Genomic DNA, 27,244 nt, shown 5'->3' with positions numbered 1-27,244 from the left:
TCAGGGCAGGGGGGTCACTGCTGTGAGACCATGGGGTTGGGGTGGGGAGATCTTGTGCCCCCTCAGCCCTCATTCTCCCAGTCCCATTCTGGCTGCTGGAGCAGCCCAGCTGAGACTGGTCAGCTCCAAGAGAGTCCTCTGTCCCTCTGAGTGTTCATCCAGTTAGCTCCATTAAGCTAGGAAGCTAGAGGCATGGATAATACCAAACAGCAGAGGATTTCTAAATGCATTTGATAGTTTGGAATGCACTGGATGATTTGTAGCAGACTTCCTCTCTTAATTATTTTGGGCTCATGCTGAGGTCAGATCAGTCTGTATTCCTTGTACATATCGCTGCCTGGAAATGGCTGTGGTGAGGACGAGCCAGTCATTCCTTGATGTGTTTTCCCATTCTCCTGCTCACCCAGCATTTATCAAGTACCTGTAGCATGCTAAGCACAGTGTGGGGTGCTGAGGCTCTGTGAGATATGGTCCCTGTGCCCAGAGAGCAGCCTGGCTGACCCTGGCTAGTAATCTGCTGTGGCTAATTCCCACAGTGGATGAGCACCTGAGCTGACCAGGAGAAAACAGGAGGCCGAGTGGTGCAGTGTCCACCTTTCTGAGCACCTCTGCCCCAGCCTCTGCTTGTCAGGGTTCAGGCTGCTTGGGGTCCAAGGTGGCTTTGCCAGACTCTGCTTTCTGCTGTAGCTGTGGCCCTCTTTAAGAGAGCGCAGTTGACAAACATCCAGACTTGCAAAGCTGATTTATTAGGGGAGTGGCCCTTTGCTTCAGATAGGGTGCGCCCTAGGCTACCTTACCACGGCAGCTCCCTTGGTGCAGACCTTGAGCCAAAGGGGACTGTCACATGGCTCTGTTGCCAGACACGAGCCTGGTTGGGCTTTCCTGCCCTCACTGCTGGCGTGGGGCAGGGCGGGGGGGGGGGCGGGGGGGTTGGTGGTGGGGAGGCCGGCTGCTATGTTCCTCTCCTCTCTTGTTCTCACGCTCTGTCACTCCAGGCACATGCACGTGGCCGGGGAATGGAGAGCATCTGGTATTGCTGGCTCAGGTTCCACTCCAGAATCCTTTCCGAGGACTCGGGCTCTCTCCATCCACCTCTGAGCCCTGGGAAGGACTCTGCTTCCCCCAGATGAAGAGGAGAAAGGACTCTCCTGGCTCCTCTCACCCGGGGCCCTCTCAGAATGGGAGTACCATTCGGGAGTTGGTATCCTGCCCCACGGGGCATCGTGATGCTTTTCCGGATCCCACGGTGTTCCTGGGAAATACCCTCTCTGCCTGTGTTCTGGGGGGCAGAGCAGAGTACTGCTGCCCAGTCTTTGGGGAGAGGTGAGGAGGACCGGCCACGACGGGGCTGGGGCTGGAGTAGGTGTGAGCAGGTGGGACCGAGAAGGCTTGGTATTCTAGCAGGGAGCATGGGGGTAAACTGAGGCAAGAGAAGTGGCATCGGGCTGGCGTGGCAGCTCACCTTTCAAGGCTCCTGGACGCACCCCAGGACAGAGAGGCAAAGTCTGCAGGATGGTCATCCGATGGTGGTGCTGGGGTATCAGGGACCCCTCCAGGACCGGGAGAGGGCTGAGCTTGAGTTCACTTTTCTCCACCAACTCAAATAATTTTTTGAAGAAAGAAAAGAGCTTGGATTGTAGAAGGGAAGGAGGAAAAGAATGTCTACGTGTGTATAACTGAGTCACTTTGCTGTACAGCAGAGGTTGGCACAGTATGGTAAATCAGCTGTATTTTAGTAAAAAAAAAAAATAAAATAAAATTAGAAGAGAAGGAGGAAAAAGGGCTCAAAGATGAGAAGGGAACCACTGGGCCAGGGGTCTCAGGCCCTCTTTCTAGTCTCACTCCAGACCTCAGAGACTTTGCTGCCCCACCCTCTCAAAAATTCCTCATTCTTCCCCAAATGTGGCTGAGGAGCAGTCCAAGGCCCAGCTGCTCCCGAGGTGAGGCCCTCAGGCAGCTTTTGCTTTCCTGTGCTTCACTGTGTGGAAATGCCGAGTGACCATCAGGCAGGAAGCTAAGGTTCAGACGCCTCTGCTGGTGCATGGCTGACAGTTTGCTGAGAGCCCCCTGAGAAGAGAAGCTTTGGCCTTTGCTTTCACTCCCAGTCAAGGCCTGTCGTCGCCAGGCTAGAGCCTGCAGTGGCCACTGGACAGAGGAGAGGAGCTCCCTTCTCCAGCTCCTCTCATCTTTGGCGGCCTCTGCCCCCAGGGCTGTGGGAGTGACAGCCTTGCCCTAGCCCTTGCCTGGTCCTCCAAGCGTGGGTGAGAGAAGCCAGGCTGCCTGTGCACAGGGTCCTGAGGCTCCAGACTAGAACTCTCAGGCGGTTGGCCACATGTCCCTTTCCCTGGGAGATGCTCTGAGAAACACTCCCAGCCCCGTTCCTGGTGCTTCAAGACGCCCGACAAACACTGATCGATGTTCTTATCCTCCCCACCCTGGGACTGGGCATAGGTTGGTTGCGGTTCTGTTTCTTGCTTTCACTATAACTAAACCAGGTAGGCAGTGGGAGAATAACTGCTTTTCTGACATTTTATATTATTACCCTATTTAATTTATCAGTAGTCCTTGAGAAGTAGATAGTATCTCCCTATTTTCTAGGAGAAGAATCTGAGGCTTTCTAAGATGAAATGACTCAGTCCACACCACTCATCTCGTAAGTAACTGAGCCAGGACCTGAACCCAGGTCTTCTGATACCAGGTCCCATGTTCTTTCCCACACCATGCTTCATCTCCTTGAGATAACGCAGAGCCCATTCCTTCTTTCCTCTGGGCCTCCGTTTCCCACCGTGTGGAGTGCAGCCACTCTACTTCCTCCCGCCCTTGAGGATCCAGCCAGTCTGCCTGCTTTGTCTCTGGTCTGGTTTCTGGGCTCAGGCCCAGTTCTTGTCAGGACCACTGCCTCGGAAACCTTCCACTGTTTTTGAAGTGGGCTTCCCATTTTCACACCTCCAACCCCATCCTGCCTTCCCTCATCTGCTGTGCTCTGCATGTTGTGGTTTCTCCCTTCTGCACTGGAGGAAGTGATGGGAGAGGAGGGGGAAGGACGGGATCAGGCTGTCATTGGACGCTCCAAACTATGGAACTCTGCTGTTTGCAGGCATGTTAGTGTCACGAAGAGACACCAAGATACAGTCACTTTCAGAAGCTGAGAGTTTCTTACTTTCTCAGGTAGTAGTCCCAAAGTGACCTGGTCTGGTCCCATGAGGTTGCTCCACCACCCACAAGGCCATTATTCTCATCTATATCGTCAAAGCTGCGTTTGGGGGCTATCCATGTTCCAGCCTAGAAGAAAGTGAAAAAAGGTGCTGGTCCAGGTAGGGCAAGGGGCTTGTCTGATGATGGAGAGGGAGATGGCACAGAAGTTGCACACATCACTTCTGTTCACACCCCTTTGACCTGAGCACAGTCACATGACCACACCTAGCTGCAACGTTGGCTGAAAAATACTCTAGCTGGGCAGCCATATGTCCAGCTACGGTGTAATGTTTTGGAAGAAGGGGAGAATGAATTTAGGTGGACAACTAACAGTCTCTGTCATGGCCCTTAAAATTATTATTTTTTTTCAATTTAGTTCTTATTGGAGTATAGTTGATTTACAATGTTGTGTTAGTTTATGCTGTACAACAAAGTGAATCAGTTATACATATACATATATCTATTCTTTTTAAGATTATTCTCCTATATAGGTCATTACAGAGTACTGAGAAGAGTTCCCTGTGCTATACAGTAGGTCCTTATTAGTTATCTATTTTATATATAGTGGTGTGTATATGTCAATCCCAGTCTCCCAATTTATCTCTCCCCCTGCCCTTTTCCCCTTGGGAACCATAAGTTTGTTTTCTACATCTGTGACTCTATTTCTGTTTTGTAAATAAGTTCATTTGTACCATTTGTTTAGATTTCACATATAAGCGCTATCATATGATATTTGTCTTTCTCTGTGGGACTTACTTCACTCAGTATGACAATCTCTAGGTCCATCCATGTTGTTGCAAATGTAAAATTATTTTTTAAGTAAAAAGGTTAATCCTAATTATCTACTCTAAAGGGACATGGTGGGAGGTGGTAGTGTGATAATCTATAGTCCATCAGATGGCGCTCGAGCTGAAAGTACGTTTCCGGGGGGTCAGTTTGCAAAAGAACATTTGCTGCACTCTTTCCACTAGGTGCTTTTTATAGACTTGCATCAGTAATGGTTGAGTTTAATGGCTCACCCTTTGGCACCCAGGTCGTGTCTCCTGAGGAAGAAGACTTAACTCTTTTTAACTCTTTCATCCCAAGAACTGGGCTCTTAGTCTCAGTGCCAGCCCCGGTCAACCTTCCTACCTCTCGTTAGCAGGACAGCTGGGAGTAAGTGGCGACCGGGGCCAACTCTTGGTTTTCTCTCTGGGAGGCTGAGTCACATCACAGAGAAGGCCCCCCGAGTCCTAGGATGTCAGGGCCCTTGTGAAGCAGCTGAGAGACGTGGGGTCGTGTTAGAAGAAACCTCATGGGACCCAGCAGACTTGCTGAGGCAGCCCAGCCTGTGAGGAGAAGGGCAGGCCCTGCAGTAATCCAGGTCCTCACTGTTCATCAAGCCTTTTCACAAGTCTCATTTCCACATTATCTCATTTCTCCTCCCAGGTCCAGCCTCCAGGGATTTCCCATTGATCTGCTCAAAGCCAGCCAGCCAGTCAGGGACCCACCAAGACCACACCTGGGTCTCCCAGGTCCCAGCCCAACAGAGCTGTGCACCCACTTACAGGGACACATAGACTTGCCTCCTGGCTCATCTGTCTGGTAGAAACCATCTCCAAGCCCTTAGCAGCCACGGCAGTTAGTGCCACATTCATTTGTCCATCTTTCTCGGCCTCATCTGTGTTTTATTTAATTCTAACTCAGGCCTTTGCATTCCCATGGATGGAGTCCTGTAACCCCCTCTCCTGCCTTGTGCTTGGTGCTCAGTGTCAGAGGCAAAGATGGCTGGGGGTCTGGACTGTCTTCTGTCATGAGCTGGAATATTCAAGGCCTTGAAAGTGCCCTGTAGCCCTCAATGTCCTTTTCATCCATGTATTCGTTTAATAAGTGTTTATTGGTGCCTGATATGTATCAACCTGTCCTGGAGGATGAGGATGTACTAGTGAGCAGGAGGCATGGCCAGCCCCTGGAGGGCTTTTACCTAGTTCTCACCCCTCCCAGCCACTCAGGGCATCGCTAGACCAACTTGTATTGCTTTACACCTGTAATGTGTTTGCATTGGTAAAATCAGCAGGCATCCATAGCTCCATTTCAGAGCTAGCTCTGGAGGTTATGTGATTTGCCCAAAGTCACAAGGCCAGCAAAGGTCAGTCCAGGTCCCCTGACTCCCAGCAAAGTACTCCTTCCATGGTATCTCCTTGCCTCTCTCTCCAGGCAACCTCTGGGTTAATCTCTGGAGCCCCCTGAATCCCTGCTGCGGTACCTGATGGAGCTGGGCAAGCCTGCCTTGTCCTGAGGAGCTGCAGGGTGACCCTCCATCCTGGGTCATTCACAGGGTGCCCAAGCCTGCCACACAGACAGACACAGCCCCATACATGTTCTGCACTCAAGTAGAGGTTAGGTAAGCAGCTTGGTGGCAATTTCACTTTCTCTTTAGTGTTTCTTTTTTCCTTCCAAATTCAGCAGACCTAAAATGGGCCCCTGGAGGTGAGGACTGGAGGGAGGGAGGAGGTGTGGGTAGGGAAAGCACGAGGGAAAGCCGCGCTTCACCTGTGTAGGGTGGAAAGCCGAATTCAGTGTTTGGGGAGGGGCTGCTTGTTTCCCTCCCGCGGGATCTGATTCCAGCATTTTGTCAGCCCCTTCCCTCCACCTACACAGCCCAGCATCATCCTCAGCTGTCACCACTGCTCACCTAGAACAATGAAGGCTTGTCTGATTTTCCTGGAAGGGGGAGGAGGATGCTGAGGGTGGAGGAACTTGGGGAGGTGGGGCTGGATAATTGTTCTCCAAGATGGAGGAGAGAAACTTCATTTGCACTCAGATTATAAATAAACTTCTAGCCCACAAAAACTTCTTGCCAGGCCACAGAGCAAACTTTCCCTTACCGCAGAGGTCAGAGAACTGCATGGGAAGCAGTTCATGGGTGGCAAAGCCCCATCCAGCTTCTCTAGAAACCCTTGCCAAGGCACTCCCACCGAGCCAGGCTGTCCATCACCCCCGACCCCTCTGCCCCAACTCATAGCCTTGGTTTGTGTGGGAACGTATCTGCATTTCCACACTGCTTTGTACGTGTGATTCCCACACCTTGGGGGTGCGTGAGGGGGGTCGTTGCCTGGCATAGGTTCTGAAGGACTCCGGTTTCCTCTGGGATTCCCCACAGATTCATCATGGATCAGATGGGAGACTTTTGTATGACTTCCAGGTGTGACCAGCTGTCTTGAAGCTGCAGCTTATATGCTGAAATGTTGGGCATTTTATTGCATTTCAGAAGAACATGGGACAGAATATTTGAAATCAGATTTCCCAGAAAACCCTGTAAGTGGCGTCTCCATTCATAGTGGTGCACCCAGGACGGTTGTGCTGCCAGAGCCCCAGGCCACGGCCACTCCATGGACTGTCCCAGGCGGCAGAGACCTTGGCCATCACCCACTGCCTCTCCGGTTTTATAGACGAGGAAGCTGAGGCCCATAGAGGAAAAGTGACTTGCTTAGAGCCAAAGTGCTATTTTTTTTTCTGTGGCAAATCCAGGATGAGAACTTAGCCTCCTAAGTCCCTAGTACTTTCTTTACACTGTGCTGCTTCCAGACATTTATTCATTGCTCTCGGGCTGCCCCTTCTCCCCATGGTTTTAAATTCATATACTTTCCCAAAGCCCCCAAGTTTCATGACATGCTAGAAACGTTGACATCCTGTCTTAATACAGTCTTAATACCTCAGTCTATACCTGAGCCCCCCGTGAGAGACTTTCTGGTCCCTTGGGACCTTATGGTTGAGCCTCAGCGCCCAGAGACCCCTGTCCCTTTTCTCCTGCACATTTCATGCTCCCAAAAGCCAGAGAGAGTGGCTGTCTTGGGGCATACCATCTGAAGTCTGCTCTGAGCCTAGTAGATGAAAGAATCTGAGTCTTTGGAAAATGACCCCCTAAAGGGCAGGGAGGGAGGCCAGTCCCTCTGTGGCCCAAAGGTGGGGCTCTAGGTCAATTCACCGAGTGTCAGGTTTTCAAAAACAGCAGTTTGATATTCTGCAAATCGGCTTGTGGTCTGTCCCATGTCTACCGTGCTCCCAGTGCCTCTTGCTTTGCCTCCCCTTTGTTCTACAGCTGTGCTGTCCAACAGAAATACAATGAGAGCTACATACATAATTTTAACTTTTCCAGTAGCCAAAAAAGTTTTTTAAAATGGGTGAAATTTAGACTTCCCTGGTGGCGCAGTGTTTAAGAATCCTCCTGCCAGTGCAGGGGACACGGGTTCGAGCCCTGATCCCGGAAGATCCCACATGCTGCGGAGCAACTAAGCCCGTGCGTCACAACTACTGAGCCTGCGCTCTAGAGCCCGCAAGCCACAACTACTGAGCCCATGTGCCACAACTACTGAAGCCTGCGCGCCTAGAGCCCATGCTCCGCAACAAGAGAAGCCACTGCAATGAGAAGCCCGCGCACCGCAAACGAAGAGTAGCCCCTGCTCGCTGCAACTAGAGAAAGCCTGCGCACAGCAACGAAGACCCAACGCAGCCAATAATTAATTAATTAATTAATTAAAAAAATTTTAACGGGTGAAATTAATTTTAATAGTGTATTTTTACTTCACCCAGTATCTCTAGTATATCATTTAAACAAGTAATTAAAAAATTATTTCAAACTCTGATGTGTATTTACACTTACAGCACACCTCAGTTCAGACTAGTCACATTTCAAGTGTTCACAGCTGCGTGCAGCTGGCGGCTGCCATTGTGGACTGCGCTGTCCTGCAGCTCAATAGACTTCAGTCCTCCTTTGCCCCTGTAGTCCTCCCCTGCCTCTGCCTTTGGATAAATCTGGTTCTCCTGCCTTTCCCTTCATTCCACGCTCCCTCCCAAGCATCCTAAGAAAGAGTCACCTTCACAGCCCCTATGACTTAATCCGTTGCAGTCTGGACCCCTCTTCTACCCAATCTCCCTCAGCGGTCACCTGTGGGAGGCCCCTAACAACCTTTGATTCACGGTACCTTGTCAGCCTCTTCCACAGACTTGACTCGGTTGGCCCTCCAACTCTTCCTTTAATCTCTCTCTTCCAGTTAGCTTTCATGACACTGTCTCACTCATTCCACTCACCATGGAAACTTCCCTTCCCCTGGAGAGCCACTTCTGGCAAATGTCTTGCTTGGGACCTCCCAACACGGCTCCCCCTTCCCTTTGCAGGCCCCTAGCCCCCCTCAGGCCCTGGCCTTTCTCATCTGTGCCATTTCCCCACCTCTCCTTTTGGTTTCTCCATCTCTAGCACCTTCCTCTTAACTACCTCTTTCCCAGCTGTCCAATTAATCTTTCTGAAGTGCATCTCTGATCACATTTCCCTGTTGAAAGCCTGCAGCATTAGAAGTTGTAATAACAGGGGAACTTGCTTACGCTATAGCGTTGAGTGAAAAAAGCAGGATATCAAATCATAGAAACAGTAAGATCCCAGCTTCACAAAAGCAAAAACAAAAAACTGTGAGTAGATTAGAGAGGAAGGAGGGAAGGAAGGAAGGAACCAGACAGCACTGTTTGTCTTTGGGGGGTAAATTGATTTTTTTTCTATGATTTTGAGATTTTCTCTAATGAAAGCACATTTTATAAGTTGAAAAATTAATATACTTTTTATTTTGGGAAATGCAGCCACCAAGAGGTTTTAATGCTTCCTGGGTCATGTGCCAGCTCCTTACCTGACATGGATGTCCTTTGTGATCCAGCCATGAACCCCACCCTGTCTCTGGCCAGTTCCCCTTGCTGGCTCTGTCCCAGTCAGCGTTGACTTCCTCGCATTCCACAGGCAGCCTTGCACCTGTCTCCCTCCACCCCTTTATTCAGGTTGTTTCTGCCACCTGGACACCCCTCCCCGGTCATGCTGGCTGCCCGGATGCTGCCCACGCTGCAGCTTCCATCTCCAGACACTTCTAGCCTTCTTGGTCCCCACTGCCCAGACGTGACTTCTTTTTCTTGTTCGAATCTCTTTTCCCATTTGACTTATTCTGGCTGGTTTTGTAGGCATTTGAATTCTGATCTCTTCAATTTAGATAAGAAGTTCCTTCAGCCTGCCATGCTCAGAGTAAAAGCATGTAAGTTTTTCCTCTTTTTAAAATAAATTCATTATTTTTCTCTTTTAAGATTCATACGTAGGGTAGAAAAGTAGGAAAGTATTCAGTGGTCTAAAGAAAAAGGTAAAAATACTTATAATGCTACCACCTAGAGACAGTCTACCACTGTTAACATACATATATTTTTAGATTGGGATCATGCTGTATATGCAATTCTGTATTCTCTTTTTACCCCACTTGACATTATGTTTTGCAAACTTCCCCATGATGTTGAATCGTCTTCAAATAAAACATTTGAAAGGCCTTGACATATTCCAGGGTATTGAAGCACCATAATTTATTTAACTATCCTCTAGTTGTTCAACATTTATCTGTTCCCCATTTTTAAGTTTTCTAATTCTCCTTGGATATAAAGCCCTGCCCAAGCTACTGAGTTTCTGTAGCACAGATTCCTGAGAGGAGACTGAATCTAGGTCAAAGAGTATAAACATTTTTAAGGCTCCTCATACACATGGCCAGATTGCTTTCCAGAAGGGTTGTGCCCTCACATCCCCACTAATGGTATGGTGCCTTTTCTATTGCATTCTTGCCATCATTATTACCATGAAAAAAAGCTTTGCTAGTTTAATAGGCAAAATATTGTTTTCATTTGTATTTCTTTGCTTACTGGTGAGGTTCACATTTTTCATATCATGTGTTTATAAGTCATTTGTAATTTTACTTCTTTGAAAAGCTTCTTCATCTACGTTATCCATTTTTCTGTTAAATTTTACTTATTCGTTGTTAATTTATAAACCACTTCATATAGTAAGAGTATTATCTCCTCTGCCATATTTGTTGAGCGTTTGTGGAACTAACTTGGGGTTAGCGACTGCAAGGCCTGCAGAGTTTGTGTCCTCTCAGCTGCTTCTGTGCATATGCCTTCCTCCACCACCAGACCTGGAGTCCTGGAGGGCAGGGGCTGGGTGGCCAGGGTCAAGGTTCCCCAGTGCCCCAGCATGGTGCTCTGCACTGGATGCTTAGTCAATGCTTTTTGAATGAATTAAGAGGATGTCCTGTTCAAATAAGTACTGTTACATGAAAGCTGTTGTTTTTCTCTGGCTGTGTACACAAGGCCTGGGGTCTTCCTAGGAATAAGTGACCAAAGATGACAAAAATAAAGTGTACAGTGTGGCCATTTCTCTCTAAAGGCACAGCTGTTTAAGTTACAGAGTAAACTACCTTACATGTTATTGTCACTATTTGCTTTAAATGTTAAGGGAATCAAAATCACAATGAGATACCACCTCACTCCCACTAGGATGGCTGTAATAAAAAAGACAGACAAAACAAGTGTTGGGGAGGATTGTGGAGAGTCATAACCCTCAGCCACTGCTGGTTAGAATATAAAAGGTGCAGCCACTTTGGAAAACACTTGGGCAGTTCCTCAAAATGTTTAACATAGAGTTACCATGTGACCAGCGTCTTAGTCCATCCAGTTTGCTATAACAAAATACCATAGCCTGGGTGGCTTAAACAACATTTATTTCTCACATTCTGGAGGCTGGGAAATCAAGTTCAAGTCACCAGCAGATTTGGGTCTGGTGAGAGCCCACTTCCTGGTTCATAGTTTTTCACTGTGTACTCACATGGTGGAAGAGATTAGAAAACTCTATGAGATCTCTTTTGTAAGGGTGCTAATCCCACTCATGAGTGCTCCACCCTCATACCTAATCATCTTCCCAAAGCCCCCCACCTCCTAATACCATCACACTGGGGGTCAGGATTTTAACATATGCATTTAGGGGAAGAGGACACAAACATTCAATCTATAACATCTAGCAATTCCACTCCTAGGTATATACCCAAGAGAATTAAAAACAGATGTCTCTGAAAGAAGCTGTACATGAATGTTCATAGCAACATTATTCATAACAGTCAAAAAGTAGATACAACCCAAATGTCTATAACTGATGGATGAATAAACAAAATGTGGTATATCTGTACTATGGAATGTTATTTGGCCATAAAAAGGAGTGAAGTACTGATACATGCTAAACAGAGATGAATCTTGAAAATATTATGCTAAGTGAAAATAGCTAGACACGGGAGGCTATTACATGATACCACTTATATGAAATGTCTAGAACAGGCAAGTCCATCAAGACAGTAAATTAGTAGTTGACGGGAGCTGGGGGTGGGGCTACGGGGGGAAATAAACGAGGATTAATGGGTGTGGGATTTCTTTGGGGGGATGTTAATAATGTTCTGGAGTTAGTGGTAAGGGTTGCACAACCTTGAGATTGCATTAAAAGCTACTGAATTGTATACTCTAAACGGATGAATTCTATGGTATATGAATCGTATCTTGCTGAAAACATAATTAAAGGACACTCTACGAGGGTAAGGCTTGGCCTCACGAGACAGGCAATGGGCCTTTCTCACCCGCAGTGGTGAGTTCCTGGGAGAGAGCTGGGCTGGAGGCAGCAGCTGGGAGGAGGGCCCTAATCAGCAGCATTTTATGTGACCAGGATCTATGAAGAAGGCCTGGGGCACTTAGGACGAGGGTGAAAGAAAGTCGAGTGTTTCTTTATTAAATAGAATAAAACAAAAGTGGACCTAAATTAAGTTGGGATAAATAACAGCTTCGTACAGTAGAGCAGGACAAGCTCTGAACTCGGAATGAGAATCTGATTGAGTTCTGCCGCCGCCTTGCTGTGTGACTGCCGATGAGGCTCCTGCCTCAAGCCTTAGTTCCCGCATCAGCAGGAGGGGGTGATGCCACCCAACTTGCTTATCTTAGAAGGATGCAATGAGGATGCAGTGAAATGTTACCTGTGAAGGTGTTTTGAAGGCTGTAAATTGCTGACCCCCATCATTCCTAGATACTTGTCTTTTTTCCTATTTTAGTCTACGTTGTCTTTCCTAAACATGGATTAAGCAGCTGCTAATTATTGATTTGTTTTTAATAATAGTAAAATTGTATTAAATAAACATCGTACTTTTATAGATTACTTTTTTTAAACCATTGAATTGCACACTTTTTTTTTTTTTTAAGAATTTTATTTATTTTTGACTGCGTTGGGTCTTCATTGCTGTGCACGGGCTTTCTATAGTTGTGACGAGAGGGGGCTACTCTTCGTTGCGGTGCGCGGTCTTCTCATTGCGGTGGCTTCTCTTGTTGCGGAGCACGGGCTCTAGGAGGGGGCTTCAGTAGTTGCAGCACTCAGGCTCAGTAGTTGTGGCTTGTGGGCCCTAGAGCACGCGGGCTACATTAGTTGCAGCACGTGGGCCTAGTTGCTCCACAGCATGTGGGATCTTCCCAGACCAGGGATTGAACCCTTGTCCCCTGCATTGGCAGGCAGGTTCTTAACCACTGCGCCACCAGGGAAGTCCCAAACATTGTACTTTTAGAATCATATTGTAGATTGGTATTTCCAGAGGCAGTGAGTAGCCCATATGGTTGGGGTAGTGAGGAGAAGGGGAATGTGGCCCACGATGAGACCTGTAGAATCTTAATACCAGCACAAGAGTGTGGGCTTTATTTTACTGGTGGGCTTTTGAGCAGGAAAGTGTCATGATATAAGGGGATATGAGGATCTCTGACATGGAGGATAGTTGCATAGAGGATTCCAGTGCAGGAGAGATTGACAAGCACTGAGCAGCTAGATCCTGGCTGGAATGGAGAGGAGGAGGGGGTGCCACCTGGGCAGAACCCTAGCAGGAATGAAGTGAGCGGAGACTCTGGTCTTGTTTGTCCAGAGCCATTGAGATGGACCAGCCACCTCTATGAAAGAGGACCTCATCACAGGAACCCTCAGGCAGAGATAATGTGGCTTTGATCACCAAAACAAGTACAGCAATCTTCATTCTCTGTAAAGGAAAAATTTTAAAAGAGGCATCACTATGATGAAAAAGAGTTAAAATATGTAATATTTTTAAAAAGCCATTTAGCACCTAATCGAGCATGGTACAGTATATAAGAAACCCTGCTGATATGCCTTCTCAGTATATAATTTAAGATTATCCTTCCTTGATTTATTTTACATCATAATGGGATTCCACCGAGGTCCCCCAAGCTTCCCACCAGCACCACGCAGGAGAAATGAAATCTGGGACAGGCAGAAGGAACCCTTGTCCTGCTTGTCAGCTCCTTTTATTTGGGACTCATTTGGTTGCTAGTTTTATGTGTTTGTAAACTGCCTGTCTTTAAGGCTGGAGTCCCAGGTCACAGCTGCAGAGTACTGGGGAGCTGGTCCTCAGCCCCCAAGGCCCTGAGGTGGTCTAGCCCCCTGGGTCCAGGTGGGTGGATTTGGAAAATTAGATCTCAGCTTTGACTTGCACTTAAGTGGGGTGATTTCAGGCCCTGATATGAAGAGGAATTACTGTAGTCTATCTGTGCAGGAGCCACTGAGAGTGGAAGAGGATCTGGAAGAGGAAGTGGGGTGGAGTGGGAGCTGGGTCACCCTTAGTGTGCTGGGGCTTAGCCAAGGGGGGTGGTGTCAGAGCTGGGGGAGGGCAGGTTTGAAAGGGCTCCCTGTTAGGGTTGCCAGTGAAAATACAGTCGCCCAGTTAAACTTGAATTTCAGATAAACAAATAATTTTGTCGTGTATGTCCCCAATATTGCATGGGACATACTTATACTAAAAAAAAATTGTTGTTTATCTGAAATTCAAATATAACTGAACATCTTGCCCCCTCTCCCCAGTCACCAAATCTGGCTCCCTGGGGAATTCTGATTCCCCATCTCCTACCACCACCACCAGATCCACCTTGTGAACCACCTTGCAAGGGCAAGCTGACTTGTCCAGAACAGAATTCATGCAAAATAGCAGATTGTGAGGGGGTCTTCCCCAACTTATTTCCTTCTATTCCAAACCGTTCATTCCTCATTCCTCTTTGCCTTGTGCCTTTCTCAGGACTGGTTAGTAGCAGGCCTATGGCAGTGGGCCCTTGGGTCCCCCCTGAAAACTCAGAGAGAAGAGGCAGCAAGGATGGCAGTGCCCAAGGCAAGCTGCTGGGAGTCCTTTCAACCTTTGCCATGGAGACACTGCATACACTGAGGACTGTCACTTCACTTGTGGCCAAATCAAACCTGCAGCCTACAGACAGCCAAAGATTGGGTTTCTGAAGTGCTGGGGTTTTAGAAATGCCAGCGGAGTTGTACGTATGCCTAGGCATCTCCTCTGGGTTTCCACTAGGAGACCAGAATTCCAAACATTCCCCACTCACGGGGTTTTCTCCTGGTGTGGTCCTGGGACCTCCCAGACCCAAACCATATGCAGGCCTGGTTTTAAAAAGCAAATGCTGAGGCCACTGCCAGGGCTGAGGTTTGCTGTATTGTCAGGTGTCCCTGTTATTCCACCTGGTGTAATGTAGGTATCCCTTCACACACACACACACACACACACACACACATACACACACACGCATCTTCCATGTGGTTGGACATGTCCTGTGAGGTCGGCACAAGGAAAACCAACAAACCCTTAATTAGGCCTTGCTTACTTGTTGTGAATGATACCTGCTATTATTTACTAATTAAGTATTTTACATAAGGACATATGAAGGGGCTCAATATTTGATAATTATTTTTAGTAGAGAAGAAAGCTGGTCAGCATTTAGACCCTTGTGCCTGAGGTGTGAGATCATTTTTAAGCTACAAACTCCTTCCTAGAAGGCTGTAAGCAGAATTCCATCAGATTTTACTGACGTTTCCTCTCCATTCATAACCTTAGTGTCTCCACAGTGGCCTTAGCATCTATTAAAACCTGGCACACAGATTCCTGCTTTTTTGATGGGTGGCGTGTGTGTGTGTGTGTGTGTGTGTGTGTGTGTGTGTGTGTGTGGTGTTTGTGTGTGTTTGTTTGATGTGTTAATCTCTTTTTCACTCTCAGGTCCAATTTGCTGAAATCACCCTTTCCAATGGGGCCTTGCTCAAGACCCCTCTCTCATACCCAGCACTCTCTTCCTGCTCACCCCATTGTGTGTTTAGTGAATGGGAGAGAGGAACACTGAGGCATGCTAAGCTTAGCCAAGCCATTTGGACCCTATTGGGTTACGGCGCGTCATTTTACCTGGATTTGCACCGTCTGTTGCTATTGGCCTTCTGGCTGCAGGAGGAGTAAGGTTGCAGCAGGAGAGGTCAGGAGGATTAGTACTGAGATACAGCATCGGCCAGTTGATAATTACTTCGGAGATCATGTCTCAGAATAGAGTCTGGTCCCTCTTGCTGGCCTCAGAGAGAGGAAAGGCTGCCCTTTCCCTGTCCAGCCGGCTCCTCATATTCTGTTAGTCCCTCCTGGATCTTAGTCCTATCCTTTCTTTATTAAAGTATAATTTACATACAGTAGAATTCAGCTTCTCTGGTGTACAGTTCTGTGGATTTGACAGAGGCATATAGATGTGTAACTACCAACACAATCATGATATGGAACAGCTCCATCACCCTGAAAGATTTCCTCCTGCTGCCCCTTTTAGTCAACCTCTCCCCCTGCCTCCTGGCAACCACTGATCTGTTTTCAGTCCCTGCAGTTTTATCTTTTCCAGAATGCCATATAAATGGAATCATATAGTATGTAGCCTTTTGAATGTGGCTTCTTTCACTCAGCATAATGTATTTAAGACTCGTTCATGTTGTGTGTTATCACTAGATTGTTCCATTTTATAGATGGGTAGTATTCCATAAACATTCCTGCACAGATTTTTGTGTGAACATAACTTTTCATTTGATTTGGACAGATACCCAGGAGTGAGGTTGCTGGTCATATGGCAGGCATAAGTATGAGAAATGCCAGAATATTTCCCAAGGTGGCTGTACCATTTTTCATTCCTACTAGCAAGGTATGAGAGTTCCAGTTGCTGCACACTCTTACCTGTACCAGTGTTGGCAGTTCTTTCTTGTTTTCTTTTCATTTTCTATTTTATTTTATTTTAACCATTCTAGTAGTGTTTAGTAGTATCTCATTGTCTTTTTAAAATTTGCATTTCCCTAATGGCTAATGATTTTGAGCATCTTTCTCTGTGCTTATTTGTCATCCTTATATCTTCTTTGGTGAATTGTCTACTTAAATATTTTGCTCTTTTAAAAAGTGGGTTGTTGGTTTTCTTATTTTTGATGTGAGAGCTCTTTATGAATTTTGGATGCAAGTCTTTTTATTAGATATATGATTTACAAATCATTTTTCCCGTTCTGCTGCTTGTCTTTTCATTTTCTTAACAGTGTCTTTTGAAGGCAAATGTTCTTAATTTTGATGAAGTCTGATTTATCAATTTATCATTTCTTTTCTTTTATGGATCATGTTTTGCTGTGGTATATAAGAAATCTTTGCCTAACCCAAAGTCTTGTGTTTTCTTCTGGAAGTTTAATAGTTTTAGGTTTTACATTTAGGCCTATGAACTGTTCTGAGTAAATTTTTGTATATTTTGAGTTAATCATATGGGTATCCAATTATTCTGGCACCGTTTGTTGAGAAGATTATCCTTTCTCCATTTAGTTGCCTTTGTATATTTGTCAAAAATAAAGGTGTGATAAATGATTTGCAGATATTTTCTCCCATTCTGTGGGTTGTCTTTTCACTTTCTTGATGGTTCCTTTAGAAGCACAGGACTTCTTAACTTTGATGAAGGGCAATTTATCTCTTTTTTTATCTTTTATCATTTGTGCTTTTGGTGTAATGTCTAAGAAATCATTGCCTAATCCTAGGTCATGAAGATTTATTCCTATATTTTCTTCTAAGAGTTTTATAACTGTAGCTCTCATGTTTAGGTCTCTGATCCACTTTGAGTTAATATGGTATATGGTATGAGTTATGAGGTGCAACTTCATTTTTTCGCATGTGGATATGAAGTTATCTCAGTATCATTTGCTAAAAAGACTGTTCTTTTCCCATTGAATTGTCTTGGTACTCTTGTTAAAAATAAGCAAACCATAAATGTAAGGGTTTATTTCTGGACTCTCAATTCTATTCCATTGATCTATATTTCTATCCTTAAGCCAGTACTGCACTAGATTAATTACTGTAGTTTTATAGTCAGTCTTAAAATTGAGTAGTGTGAGTCTTCCAACTTGGTTCATCTTCTTCAAAATTGTTTTGGCTATGCTAGTTGTTTTGCTTTTCCATATAAATTTTAGAGTCAGCTTGTCAATTTCTTTTTAAAAACCCTGGTTGGGTTTTGATTATGATTATGTTGCATCTATACATCAGTTTGGGGAGAATTGACATCTGAACAATACTGAGTTTTCCAATACATGCACATGGTATGTCTCTCCATTTATTTAGGTCTTTTAAAATTTCTTTCATCAGTGTTTTATAGTTTTCAGTGAACAGGTTTGCAATATTTTGTTAGATTTATGGATAAATATTTCATAGTTTTGGTGATATATAAATGGCACTTTAAAAAAATTTCACTTCTGATTTTTGCTTGCCTGTAGAAATAGTTCCTTTTTTGTATATTGACCTTGTTTCCTGTAATCAGTATCTTTGTATTTCTAAACTTGATTATTAATTCTGGTAGCTGTTTTGTAGATTCTTTGGGATTTTCTACATAGACAAACATGTCATCTGCAAATATAGACAGTTTTATTTCTTCCTTTCCAATCTGTATGTATTTTATTTTTTTCTCTTATCTTATTGCATGGCCTAGGACCTCCAATATGATGTTGAATACACGTAATGAGAGAGGACAGTCTCGCTTTGTTCCTGGTCTTAGGGGAAGACATTCAGTCTTTCACCATTAAGTATGATGTTAGCTATAGGTTTTTGTATATGCCATTGATCAGATTGAGGAATTTCCCTTCTATTCCTAATTTGTTAAGAGTTAAAAAAAAAATCTTGTATAGGGACTTCCCTGGTGGTCCAGCAGTTAAGACTCCATGTTTCCAGTGCAGGGGACGCTGGTTCGATCCCTGGTGGGGGAAATAAGATCCCAATGCTGCACAGTGCGGCCAAAAAAATAAAAAAATTAAATTAAACTAAAAATCTTGCATAGATGTTAAGTTTTGTCAAATACTTTTTCAGTAACTATCGAAATAACCATATGGTTTTCTATTTAGTCTGTTAATATGGTGAATTACATTGATTTTTGTTGTTGAAACAGCCTTCCATTCCTGGGATAAACCCCACTTGGCCATGTTGCATTATCATGCTGCATTATTCTGTCTGAGGGTAACTCCTCATATTCTCCTTTCCAGTTTCTCCTCACTCCTTTTATTATCGTCTGGCGCCTTCCTCTCACCTTTCAAAAGATATCCCCTAAAGAGAACATTCTTCAGAATTCCCTGTAGTCTGCACCTTCAGCCTCCACCTCCTCATCTCATTCTCTCTCCTTAGCCTTCTCTCAGTGGTCCCCAGCGACTTCCAGGAGGCGTGTCCTCGGGGTCTCCCTTCACAGTCATTGCACTGCTTCATACTGCAGGCTGCAGTCTATTTCTTCCCTGCTCTTGGGGACTCTTCTTTCTGAGTCAGCTCTGCCTTGCCAGCCCCCAGCCTCATGTAGGTCTTTGTTCCCTCATACTTTGGGCTTCTGTGGTAGCCTCCTGACCCATCTCTCAACTGCCTGCATTACTCTTGCCCCTGATGAATCTTCCTGAAGCCGTGTGCTCATCCTGCCATTCTTTGCTTCAGCAGTGTTCGTGGCTCCTGTTGTAGGATTGTGCCAGGACTTCTCAGCCTAACATTCAGATGCCTCTTCATTCTGGCTCCAGTCTGCCTTTCCAGCTCCATCTCCTCTCTGTGGACTTTCCCTCAGATCAGAGAGCCTGGGTTATTTACTCAAGGACCCTGAGTACCTCGCAAGCCTGAGCTTCCTGGATGCTCTCTCCAGGGACGCCCTTTCTCATGTCTGCCAGCCTCGGCAAACATGCCCCTAACCGCAGGCCCAGGGTGCCCGGGCCTGCCCAGGGGTCTCTCCTCACTCTGTGCTCTCTTCCGCTCCCTCTTGCTTGGCATGAGTCAGCTTCTGCTTCCTGTTGCTGGTTCTCTGTCAGTCTTGACCGCTTATCTCCTCAACTGGACGGTAAGCTTCTGTAGAGCAGGGGTCTTCTTTGCTTGTGATAAATAGGTTGGGTATTTCTCTGCAGTGTGTTTACATAAGATGACAGTGGTAGGATTCGGGGGTGGCTGAGGTGGGGTGGGGGGCTGTGAGTGAGCAGCAGAGTAGCTGGTGGAGCGGGTAATCTGAGTTTGCCCCTTTCCCTGAAGGCTCCGCAGGGAGGCATCTGGAGGGTAGCCAGGAGGCGCCTGAGGGGAGCCCACAGTGTCCTTCAGCCAGAAAACCAGAATTTTTTGTGTAGCCGAGGAGAGAGCAAGACTGAGATGGGAGAGGAAAAGTCTCTTTCTGTGCATGGACTGGGACAGACATGGTATAGGATGTCTCCAGGGAAAGGTGGCACCACATCCGGTATGGAGCCCACATGGCTCTGGGCCTGAGAGCCTGGATGGAGGTCAGGGCCACCTCAGAGCTGGGCTGGGGAAAGCCTTCAGGTAGAACGCAGAGCAGAGCCAAGGACAGGACTTCTAGGTCCAGAGACACCCTGGAAGAAGAGTGTGGGAGCTGCTGCCAGTCACTGCCAGGCAGCTGAAGTCCCAGAGGGAGGCTCTTTGGGATCCAAATAGACAAATGGACTAGAGACCAATGCAGGGCTCCTGGGGGCTGGAGGAGCCACAGCGGAAGGTGCAGGGGTCGGCTTGGGCTCCCCTTCTGCAGTTGGGACTAAGAACTAAATGTTTGGAGGGAGTGATTGAGGCCTAGAAAGCTGAGCCTCTTTGTGTGGCTTCTGTCCGGTATGGCCTGAGGCAAGGGCAGGACCAGGATCTGTTTACGCAGATACCCCAGGAGCTGTACCTGCCAAGGGAAGTTCTGACCAAACAGCACCTTTGCCAGGACCTGGAATGTGCCATGTCAACCCTGCTTTTGTGGGTTGAGTTGTGTTTTCCCTTAGCTTTTCAGTAAGTATTGCTTTCAAAAGAATTCCAGCCTTGTCTCTGACCCGAGGGACAGTGGCCTTTCTCCACACACATCTCTGTCAGCACAGACGAGGGCATCCGTGAGGAGTGGGGGTAATGGTGGGTGCTCGCCGGCAGGTGTGCTGGTGGGGTCGTCAGGAGGCCCTGGTGCTGGTGCAGAGAAGGAGATGAGACCTGTGTGAACACTGATCCCTGCTGGCCAGGGACCTCATCCTTCCCTCAGTCCCCAGAGGACTTCACACAGCGCTGGGTATCAGCAAGTATTTGCTTCCTGGAGCTGATCCCTGGGGAAGAGCCAGCTAAGGCCTCTCTGTGGAAGAGCAGCCCTTTGTCCTATGTGGACCCTGTCGCACTTTCAAACAATGAAACCCTGTCCCCCTCAAGGAGCCTTCCCTGCAGTGCCCTTGCCATCCCCAACACACACAGCTGTGTCACAGCATCCCCAAGACACCTAACCTTTTAGCCTTTGGTACCGTGGACATGGCCAGTATGAGTATTCAGTGACTCAGCATCCTTAGGGCCATATTCTGTCCCAGGCCAGCCAAGCTTTAGGCTCTGAGGACATCAGAGAGCCTGACTGATGACACTTGGCGACTCCCAGCTGTTGGCTGCGGGTGGATGCCCTTGGCATTTGTTTGCGGGCAGCTAGGTGTGCATTTGCTACCGTGGGGCCTGGGGGCTCCGAGCTCTGGGCCTGGGAGGGTCATGGCTGGGGCTCCAGTGCCTGGTGCCTGCTCCAGTCCTGAGCTCCGTGTCATCGTCTCTCCCTCTGCAGCTCGTCTCCAATGTCCTCATTTTCTCCTGCACCAACATCGTGGGCGTCTGCACCCACTACCCGGCTGAGGTCTCCCAGAGACAGGCCTTCCAGGAGACCCGGGAGTGCATCCAGGCTCGGCTGCACTCGCAGCGGGAGAACCAGCAGCAGGTGAGTGAGGCCCTCCTGCCCCGCACAGCTGGCAGGGAGCCCGCCTCGGCCCAGCTGCTGCCTGCCCACCAGCTGTGCTCAGGGCAGCTGTCCAGCCCCGCCTCCCTGGTGGGGGGGCCCAGCCTGTGGGGAACGTTTCCCCTGGAGGGAGCCCAGTGTTCCTGGCTCTGTGGGAATGCTCTAGGGGAGGCTCTGGAGAACCAGCTCTATCCCTGCCCTTGCCTGTTGCCTCCTCAGTCTCCCTGGGGTTTACAAGCAAACCAAGCAGCTCGGGCGGCAGGAAACAGCCCTCCACCTCTCCCCAGGGGCTGATGAGTTGGGGTGGTGAGAGCGTCAGCATTCCCTCCTGGGATTAAGGTGCCCGCCAGGCGAGGGGGGAGGGAGGAGGAGAGGAGACCGAGCTGTCAGCCCCTGTGACACCCTCACTAGGCACTTCCTCTGTGATGAGCTCTGGGGTTTGGTTAGTTCAGAGAAAGGAAGACGACTGTGTCTCACCCTAAACCTCACCCTCAGAGGACTCCTGGGCCAGGAGGCAGGCCATTCATGCATCTCACAGACTCGGGGGCTTCTCCCCGTGAGCCCTGGGCAGAGGGACCTGCCCCTGTGTATCCTCTGGCTGAGGTGGGGCAGGGACTGAGGACTTGTCAGGGTTCCCTGCCTGGCATCCTGGGGGTGTCCTGTTTGGGGTTCAGGTCTGGCTGGCTCACCACTGTGTCTTCTCCTGTGTGTGAACCAGATAGAAGTTGGGATCTCTGAGACTGCGCATGGCTCCCAGACAGCAGGCCCGGAGGGAGACCCCAGGGGGAGAGTGGGCAGGTCAGCAGGGTGCTGGGGCTCCCACTGGACTTGGACTCGTCCCAGCTTTCAGAGATAAGGTTACTCCAAAGCGGAGGGGCCTCCCTCTCTTCTTAGGTTCGTGTCTCGCCAAACCCTGCACGAACACTGGCGAGGTCCTCTTCTGTGCTGCACACTGTGTCGGCCGACGACAGGTGTAAACACGGAGGTCTGCCTTCGATCGTGAGGACAGGGAGCCGGAGGCCTGGACGGCAGTAGTCATCTGTGCCCTCCTGCCCAGCACGGCGTGTGCGCTGTGAACACCCCACGAGCACAGAGTTTGCCACAGTGTGAGGACCTCTCTGCCTCTGTCTGGATTCAGCCCACGGCTGGTGACATCCAGATGGCTGAGCCGGGGGGAGAGCTCTGCTGAGCCTCTCCAGGCCCTCCCCCAGTCACCATCTGCCCCTGCTTCCCTTCCAGCCCCGCGCCCGGCCGCTGTGCCTGGCTAAGTCCCCAGCTCAGGCTGTCCAGTCTGAGGCCTGGCCTTCCCATGTGCTCTCTTGGCCCCATCTGGGCTCCAGGTCCAGCCTCTTGAATGAAACCTGTTCCCAGGGGTGTCCCTGAGTCTTCCCACTGTCTCTTCTTGACAAGCTTACCTCACCTCTCTGCACCCTGCTCACCCCCAAGCTCCCACCTGCCTCAAAAGCCCCCCTCTCATCCCTGTTCCAGACCCCAGCATCTCTCACGTGAGATCAGGATACCTTCCTTCCCCTTCTGGATTAGGGAATGTCCCCCCCTCACTCCTGGGCCTCGTCCCTTCTCCAGTAAAATTAGCATTTACAGTGCCTCACAGTTTACTTGCACTGGCCCTGGCCAGGCTGGACATTCCAGAAAATCCACAGGGATTTGGGGGAGAAAATATGTTTGTCATACCATGTTTCAGGCCAAGGTACTGGGGAGGGGAGGCATGCTTCCAGGGGACAGGCACTCCTCACCTAGCCAGGGCCCAGAGTCAAGCCTCCCCTGCCCTCTGCAGAAAAGGATGCTCTTAGATCTGAGGATGCTCCTAGGTGCCACCTGATGAGGGGACTCAGCACTGTTCCCCAGCCACCCCCTGCCCACCCGTCCTGGCCCTCAGCCCCAGAGCTAGTTATAAATGTAGGAAGGTCTCTCATGAATCTAAACAGTTTGTAGCACACTTTCTCCCAGTCATCCTGTATTTCCACAGAATTGTCCTTTAGTTTATATTGATATTTTTATCACCAGTAGCTGTTCACTGAGAGTTCAGTAGATATGAAATGGCCTTTAATGGCCATGTGCACTGATGTCTGGGGAGGCCAGACCAGCCCACAGAGAGCACCGTTCCTCACTAGTCCACCAGAGTTTCCTATGCATAAGGCTGTCATCTCTGGAGCTGAACAAGACACAGTTCCCACCCTCAGGGAGACCCCAGGAACAGACCATTGACATTGAAATGCAGAGTGATCGGGGGCTCTATAAGAAGGCCCAGGGCGGCGAGGGGATGCTGGAAGCTGGAGCCAGGACCCTCCTCCTGGGACGGGGCTGAGCCTGAGGTAGGTTAGCAGCAGTACTTGAGGATGGTGATTCTAGCTGAGGAGCAAGGCCTTGACCTTCGTGATCAGGAGGACGGGGGTGCCATGGACAAAGGCAGGGAACTTGAGAAGGGGAACCATCGGGAGCGTGGTGAGCATGGTGTGGGCATGATGTCAGGTGCTGGTGGCAAGACATAGGCGGGCAACCGGACGAGGGAGCGGGCGTGGGAGGTGAGCAGTGGAGGTGCTGATGGAAACCTTGCTCCCAGAGGCCAGGAGGAGGGAGGGGAACTAGACAGATGCAGGAGCAGCAGAAGAGTCTTAGGGCCACGTGAGAGAGCGGCCCAGCTTCCGGTGCTGAAGGAGTGGAGCGAGAATGAGGAGGGCTGGAGACAGCCAGGAGGAAAGGCTCCAGATGAGAGGATTCATGAGCGAGCCTGGCAGAGCGCCTGGTGTGGGGCGGGGGCTACAGAGGGTGCAGGTAGAGGTTGGACCTCTCGGAGCAGGCAGGCCCCGGAGGAGAACACAGAAAGGGGGCCAAGTCCAGACCCCATGAAGGGCTGCCATGACCCTACCCAACTTCACAGGGTGGCCCTGGCCCCTCTCCTGGCTTTTCTCCAACCTCCCCTTCAGCCGGTCTTAATTTCTTGGTTTCTCAAAGTCAGCAAGCTTTCCCATCCTCCTGGGCCACCATCCCCTATGTTGAAATGGAGCCCCCTCCTTCACACGTCATCCTCTGGTCCCCACGAAGCCTTCTGTGACCACCCTGCTTCTCCCCAGCCTATGTCAGGTCACCCTGCTCAGTGCCCTGTAGTACCTGTAGCCCCACAAGACTGGGAATTTGTGAAGGAGGAACTTTGCCTGTCTCGTTCACGGTTATCACTCCTGGCACCCGGCATGACGCCAGGAACATGGGAAGTGCTCAGTGAATATTTGGTGACTGAACGAATCTCATCTAAAGCTCCCAACAACCCCATCCCTATTTATAGATAAGGAACTGGAGGCTCAGAGAAGTTCAGTCATTTGCCCAAAGTCTCAGGTGACACCCAGGATTCTGACCCGAGGTGCCTGGTACTACAGATTCACCAGGAGTACTTTTCCCCATGTACGTGGAAGAACCAGGAGGTGTCCCAGGGAGATGGGGGCCAGGTAGCCCTGGGGCATGATTCCACACCCAGCACACACAAGTGTTAGCTCCATGAGTTTCAGGGGGCCCTGTGGGTGGGGGCTCAGGTGGGGAGGAGTGAAGCCTGGGGAGGGGAGGGGACTGCCAGGCAGGGGGAGGAGCTGTGATGAAAGCATCTGCTTCCCTCCCCAGGAGCGGCTCCTGCTGTCTGTCCTTCCCCGTCACGTTGCCATGGAGATGAAAGCAGACATCAATGCCAAACAGGAGGATATGATGTTCCATAAAATTTACATCCAGAAACATGACAACGTGAGGTAGGGGTGAGGCTGGGGGGCAAAGGCAGGGTGGGAAGACTGAACCCCAAAAGAGGTGACATGTCCCTTCCCTCCCCTTCAAGAGGGCACAGCCCAACAGGGTGGTCTGGTAGCTTTGGAATGTGTGTTGTCTGGGGCACCCCAGCCCCGCCCCTCTAGGTCTGTTAAGTGAATTAGTATTGGTGGGGAGGAGGTGAGGCTGCAGCAAGGAGGAGAAAGGAGAAAGCAACACCACCCGCTCTTGGGGAAACTCCTAGCCTAACAAGGGAGCCAGAAAGTACAGACTTGGGACCCACATGTCACCATCATCATCTCAATCTTCACCACCGTCCAGCAGCCTCCATGCCTTCTAAACCAGTGTGTGCCAGGCACTGTACCAGGCATTATCCACCGCATTGCTCATCCTGTCAGGAGACTGACAACCCTGCAGGGTGGGGACCCTTATTAACATCCCTTGTCTAGAGACTCAGCTCAGAATGGCTAAGACCCCCACCCAAGGTCACTCAGCCAGGAGTAGTAAAGCGATGTGTGCCCAGGTCAGCCCACCTTGAAGCCCACGCTCCTTTTAGTGCGTGTTTGCGGCTTCCCTAGACGGAAGCTCTGTCAGCGGGGACAGGCAAACAGATGTAGATTAACAGAGTGCAAAATCTGCTTCTGTGTTCCATGGGGACATAAAGCGATACAGAGGCCTTCATCCAGCGTGGCTTCCTGGAGAGCCTGCTAATCCTCCCATATGCCCAGAAAAGGAGCTGCTGTGTTTGCCTTCAAGAGGGTTGCTTCCTCCCTGGGCGAGTTTTCCTAGGACCCATGAGTCCTCTAAGGTTGGTGTAAAGAGGACATTTTGGAGGTTTGGGCTGAATTGTCAAGTTTGGGTTAAAGAGAATAATACAAATTATTGTGCGTGGGTGCACGTGCACGCACACACAAATACACACATTCAAGATGAGGCTGATGGCAGCAGGAGTGGGGAGGGCATGTGTTGTCTTGCAGAGTAGACAGAGCTGCCCAGTCCCCAGTGTGCCCCGGAATCCGACACTGCCGACTCTGCCCGTGTGTCCTCCATCCAACTCCCAAGACAGATTTGAAGCCTTTGGGAGAAAATAGTACCTGGACAATATATTTGTCTTCAGTTTTCAGAGTATCCCACCCCCAAGACGCCCGCCCACACTCCACTGTCAGGCAGGGAGAGTGTGGCCAGCAGCAGCCTTGGACTCTCAGGAAGAAAGCTGCCCTGGCCGAGCCTCCACGCCGAGGAGGTGTCCTGAGGGGCTGCGGGCTCACCTCAAGAGGGAGGTGGGGTCCAGGCCTCGGTAGGTGGTGCTGATGCGAGGTTTCCCTCCTCGGCCCCCCTCGGTAGAGGTTGGTAGGTCCAACCTCTACCTGCACCTGCCTCTGTCCTCACATGGTGGAGTAATCACTAGCAATAGTTAATGCTTGTATAGAGCTTTCTTTAACCCAAGCACTGTTCTAAGCGCTTTTGTATATTCGCTTAATCCCCACAACAAATATAAGAGGTTGGTACTATTATTATCTCCTTTTAACAGGTGAATAAACAGGCACAGAGATTAACTTGTCCAAGATCCATAACTGGTTAAGTGAGGGAATCGCCCCCAGAAAGCTTTTTGGTATTGGAGTTTTTACCTGGTCTGACTACTTGACAGATTTTTTTTATATGCCAGCAGAAGGGGTTCGTGGATGACTCTGTAGGAAGGAGGCTTGGGGAGCCCACAGGGAAGAGGGGACTCAGAGGAGAGGAGAGAGGTTTGGCTTCCCACCTGCGTGTGTGTGACTGAGGAGCCATGGGGCCTTTCCTGTCTGATGGCTACCCCTCAAATCTGGGGGGTCCCACCTTAGGACATGTAAAGAAACAGCCTTATTTATCAGAACAAGTCCCAGATGTCCAAAGTTCAGGTGGGAAGGAGTGGCCCGCCAAGTGGTCCCAACACATACAAACCCCTGAGCTCCGCCCTTTGGAATTTTCTCTCTTGGTTCTGTCTTCACCACGCCGCTAGCCCTGGCATTGCTCTGTTCCAGGCAGAGCATGGACAAAAGGTGCTTTCCTCGATTGCTCTTAGCACAGCAGAGCTTTCAGCAGATTTACTAAACTATAAAGTGGAACACAAAGGAAATCCAGAAAATTCACCACTCAGAAACCGTCTGGCATTCAAGGCACAGGTTCTCAGCCTGGCTTGGCTGGCACATCTGCCACGTCTGGCCTCCTCTGCATCTCTGTCCAGTACCTTGCCCTCTCACCCCTCTGTCCTCCCAAATGGGGGGCTTCATCTCACTTCCCATCCCTCTGTTGCTGGCTCTTGGGCCCGCAGCCCTCCAGCAAAAGGGTTTGGTCAGAGAGGCTGACTCAGGCCTCTTCCGCAGTG

General features: G+C 49.1%; 1 protein-coding gene across 2 annotated transcripts in view; it reads left to right on the top strand.

Moving 5' to 3' along the window:
- ADCY5 (adenylate cyclase 5) overlaps positions 1 to 27,244 on the top strand; it is a 153,660-nt gene that overhangs the window by 65,513 nt on the left and 60,903 nt on the right. For both annotated transcript variants that reach the window (XM_061194259.1, XM_061194260.1), the window contains exons 2-3: positions 20,947 to 21,096; positions 24,745 to 24,866. In XM_061194259.1, the coding sequence (XP_061050242.1) occupies positions 20,947 to 21,096; positions 24,745 to 24,866 (272 nt within the window). The remainder of the gene's footprint in view (positions 1 to 20,946; positions 21,097 to 24,744; positions 24,867 to 27,244) is intronic.

Source organism: Eubalaena glacialis, chromosome 6, assembly GCF_028564815.1.
Source record: "Eubalaena glacialis isolate mEubGla1 chromosome 6, mEubGla1.1.hap2.+ XY, whole genome shotgun sequence".
Lineage (NCBI taxonomy): Eukaryota > Metazoa > Chordata > Mammalia > Artiodactyla > Balaenidae > Eubalaena > Eubalaena glacialis.
Note: the sequence above shows the minus strand (reverse complement) of the source record. Positions and strands in the feature narration are given on the sequence as shown.